Source organism: Priapulus caudatus, unplaced genomic scaffold (assembly GCF_000485595.1).
Source record: "Priapulus caudatus unplaced genomic scaffold, Priapulus_caudatus-5.0.1 Scaffold1110, whole genome shotgun sequence".
Classification (NCBI taxonomy): Eukaryota; Metazoa; Priapulida; class Priapulimorpha; order Priapulimorphida; family Priapulidae; genus Priapulus; species Priapulus caudatus.
The window spans coordinates 80,788-85,134 of record NW_014578171.1 but is presented as its reverse complement, the minus strand read 5'-3'; the positions used below and the strand labels follow the sequence as shown (position 1 = coordinate 85,134).

The 4,347-nt window shown below is 42.3% G+C and overlaps 1 protein-coding gene across 1 annotated transcript in view; it reads right to left on the bottom strand.

Moving 5' to 3' along the window:
• Positions 1-4,347, bottom strand: part of LOC106815425 — a gene marked incomplete in the record, with an annotated part of 50,637 nt that overhangs the window by 5,213 nt on the left and 41,077 nt on the right. The window contains 7 exon segments of the mRNA XM_014819884.1: positions 90-189; positions 735-913; positions 1,377-1,474; positions 1,906-2,080; positions 2,540-2,707; positions 3,195-3,347; positions 3,872-4,027. Of these exon segments, the coding sequence (XP_014675370.1) occupies positions 90-189; positions 735-913; positions 1,377-1,474; positions 1,906-2,080; positions 2,540-2,707; positions 3,195-3,347; positions 3,872-4,027 (1,029 nt within the window).

The window sequence follows — 4,347 nt, the reverse complement described above, 5'->3', positions numbered from 1 at the left end:
CTTCGCTCTTCTCTCTCTCTCTCTCTCTCTCTCTCGTCTCTTCAACAAAGCACTCCCAGCTAACTAACGCAGTACACATGAGAACTTACGCGACACAAGTCCATGCCGATCTCGATGTACTGCGTTCGTGTCTGCACACGGGTAGTTGAACGTACACGTACGGCCGGCCATGACACAATGACGTAATCTCTGTCACACGAAGACAACAACGAATTAAAAATTAAAGGCGTGCAAAACACACAAAACATTTTAGGTGCCCAACTGACCACAGATCCGGATTTATTATAATACCAACATCCGTGCCTGCTATCCTCTGAACAGGTTTATAACTAAAATGCCATTATTGAGAACCCTACAAGCTGTGCATCAAAATTCTACAAGGAGTAATGAGAAGGTAATTGAAGTAAAGAGTAAGAATGAGTAAAGCGAAAGAGTAAGGTCAATGATCTACGAAAGAGAGGCGGCGAGAGAGAGATAGGGACAGATGAGAGAGGGGGAGAGAGAGAGAGAGAAGGACAGCGAGCGACGGAGAGAAGAACCGACAGAGTAAGAGCATGAATGAAGAGACAGAGAGATGAGACGAGAGAAAGAGAGCAGGAGAAAAGAGAGAGACAGAAAGACGAGAAAGATAGTGAGAGAGAGCAGAAAGAGCAGAAAGAAGGAGAGAGAGAAGAGAGGGAGAGACGGAGAGAGAGAGAGCAGGCCAGAGAGGCGCCGAGAGGCAGAGAGCGATACCTGTGCCGATTTATGTCCTGTATGTGACACTCCACTCCTATGTAGGGCACCACCTGACACAGGTTCACCCACGAGTAGGTGGCAATCTGTACGATGCGCAGTGACTGCAGCGACAGCACGTGGTTCGGGTTGAGGCATTGCAGCCGTATCTCCTGACTCGCGCAGTAGTAACCGCCATCTGCAGCACAGCACACAGCGACTCGAATCACGCAGAGAAAAACACGATCGCACACAGAGCGATCGTGAATGTCACGTTCGATCCGGATTGTGATTGTGTATTACCACTAACACGCTAACACAGGTTGTGTGACAGTTCACTTACAGCTAACTGCTCTGTGAAAATCCCTAGAGTATTATGAGTTATTTTTATCATGTGACGATATTACCAGTATTAATAATCATACTATACAGATTATAATGCACCAAGACATGCTCTATGCGTAGAATCAAAATCTATAATAACGGTGTATATACAAACAGAGATGTTTCCAAAAGTATAGTTGTGTCACGAGTATAATGTTTTCTACGAGTACAAAATAACGGTGTACAATACAGAGGTGTTCCGAAAGTATAATTGTGTCACAAGTACAATGCTTTGTACGAGTACAATGCTTAATACTGCCCACAAAACCACGACTCACCAAAGTTTCTGAGAAGGGGTGTGCCGGACTCTGAGTGATAGTTGTATGTTGGCGTGTAGCGTAACCTCATACTGAGCATGTCACATCCCCGCCGCGCACTAAAACAATGTGACAGAGAGTGAATGCTATAGTGTTTAACATGATCTATCCCACGATCATACATGTAAAAACAAAATATATGCACAAAATGTATATCAATACAGTTACGTAAATATATCTATCTTCCTCGATGATATATCCTGTGATCTAATATATATATATAATATATTTTGTGATATATTTAATATTTCAATCATTCATTCTCAGTTCAATGAAATTACTGGAATGACATAACATCATCCACGTTTTCCATTTCTCCACGCTTCACACATTCTCTCACAGATTAATGAAATCATGGAAACAGCAGCATCATCATCATCATCATCATCATCATCATCATCATCATCATCATCATCATCATCATCATCATCATCATCATCATCGTCATCATCGTCATCATCATCATCATCATCATCATCATAAACTCTACCTGTAGTCCACACCGATACAGACAGGGAAGTTTCTCTCCTGACACTTCATGAGACAGAAGTTGAGGTCGGGCGCGTCGTAGTGAACTATGACCTCCGCGAACCCGCGATCCTGCTTGATCAGCGGCACCGGCACGGGGGCGCCACCTGTGCCCCATGCGGGCAGGTAGGGTATCCCTGCACGACAACACCGATGTTTACCAGAGCTTCTAAATAGACGGCTTTCGATAGATGAATAATTATTATAACATAAATAATATATATGTTAATAAGTAGTTATTAATAAGCATACTGATTTCTTTTCTATCATATCACGACAATAGACACGGAATCTACAAGCTATAAAGACATAATCCATATAATTCAACCCATGAAATCTCCAGTTAAGTCAGAAAAACCTTTCAAAATTCATCCGAAATTTGTGGTAGGCATGCTCGATCACACACAAAACAACGTGCGTGGCAAAGGTCCCAGGAAGAATGGCACACAGGGAAGGTAAGGAAGCTCTAGCACCGCGTGCACTCTCACCTCTGAGGTAGCATTGGGAAGGTAAGGAAGCTCTAGCACCGCGTGCACTCTCACCCCTGAGGTAGCACAGGGAAGGTAAGGAAGCTCTAGCACCGCGTGCACTCTCACCCCTGAGGTAGCATTGGGCGATGCTCATCGCTCCCTCGTCATCGGTGAACGTCAGGTCCGGACACTCGAGACAGAACCTGCTGCCGACGATGTTCTGGAAGAAGTTCTTCCTGCATGGCCGACACGGCTTCAGTCCCGTCTCAGAGTACTGCCCCGCGGGACACGGCTCTAAAACACGGGAACCATAGCAACGCTTAGCTTATCGTGTCACCATGGCAACAGCATAGCATAATATCACATATACACTAGATATAGCACATAGTGTTGTACATAGTACACATAACACATGCATAGTGTGAAAACTACACACAGCTTAATGAGAATAACAAGCGTAACGTAATGCAACAAAAACATGTAGGATACGTTATCTTTAGGAAGCTTTTCGCATAGTTAATCCCTGCTCCTTAATCTCCACCTATGCGCCTTACAGTTCAACTATTACTATACTTGTATATATATATACTATATATTACTATACACTATATACTACGTAATATATATATATATATATATATCTATATATATATTATATATTACTATACTACCGTTATGGTCAACAATGCTTTATCACGCCCCATGTACACTTATATCATCATGGTGATCACAATACACACGAGGCACTATAGCTAGCACAGACAACCAGCCATTAACCTACCGTGACAACGTAGGGACCCGACCTCCGCTGTGAAGGAGCCAGCAGGGCAAGGCTTACACTGTGTGGAGCCAACCTGCCTGCTGAACGTGTTGAACGGACAAGGGTCGCACGGTGGCAATCCCGTGTTGGAGAAATACCCAGCTGCACAGAGCACTGAAATGTGAAGATTAGCATCAACATCATCATCATCGTCAACGTCATCGTCATCGTCATCATCATCGTCAGCAGTAGCAGCAACAGTAGCCCCACCACTACCAGAACGAGCAGCAGCACTACCAGCATTGTTGGTGTCACCGTCTTCATCTGTCATGCTATCATCATCATTACCATCATGATGATCATAATTTTAATCCGAAATTGAGCATTTGCCTAACAACATATTCCTGCAAGATCACGTTTCTTGTCCTCTTTCAACAAAATTATAACTATTCATGGATATATGTTCCTGCGTGACTTCCTGTTTTACATGATATCATCATGAGCTAATAATTCATACATCTTAACTCAAATCACAGCAATTCCTATGCAGGTGGAGGTTAGGTAGTATTAGAAATTATATTTAGATAATCTTAATAAATCTTTTAATAGTAAGAAAAAGTAGAACAGTAGAGTTAAAATAGAATAATAGTAGAATAGAACAAGTAGAAATATTGTGTGAAGACATTCCAGGTTCTCACATTTGCAGTCATTAACGGATTGGCTGAGTTGCTTGCGTGTAGCAGTGCCCTCCGGGCAAGCAACACAACTCCTGCTGTCCGCTCTATCCTGGTAGAAACCAACAGCACACGGCACACACGTTCCATTGGCAGAGAATGTGCCCTGAGGACACCTCACTGAAAATAGCAAATACAAAATTAAAGTGGATAGTAATTGCTGACAAATAAACACTGATATCTCATATAAAATAACATTAATAATAACTTTTATATAATGGTACACAATCAGAATTAATATCATAGTATACAATAATATCATCAATGAATACAAACAAGTAATTTACTCCTGATAATAAATACATAACGTGTCAGTATGGAGAAATGCAAACTGTTGGAACCGTACACCCTGCACACATCCACAGTTGTTACGACAAATAAACACCACGGTACAACTATAATATGACTGTATCTACGCGACACACCACCCTACCTCACTC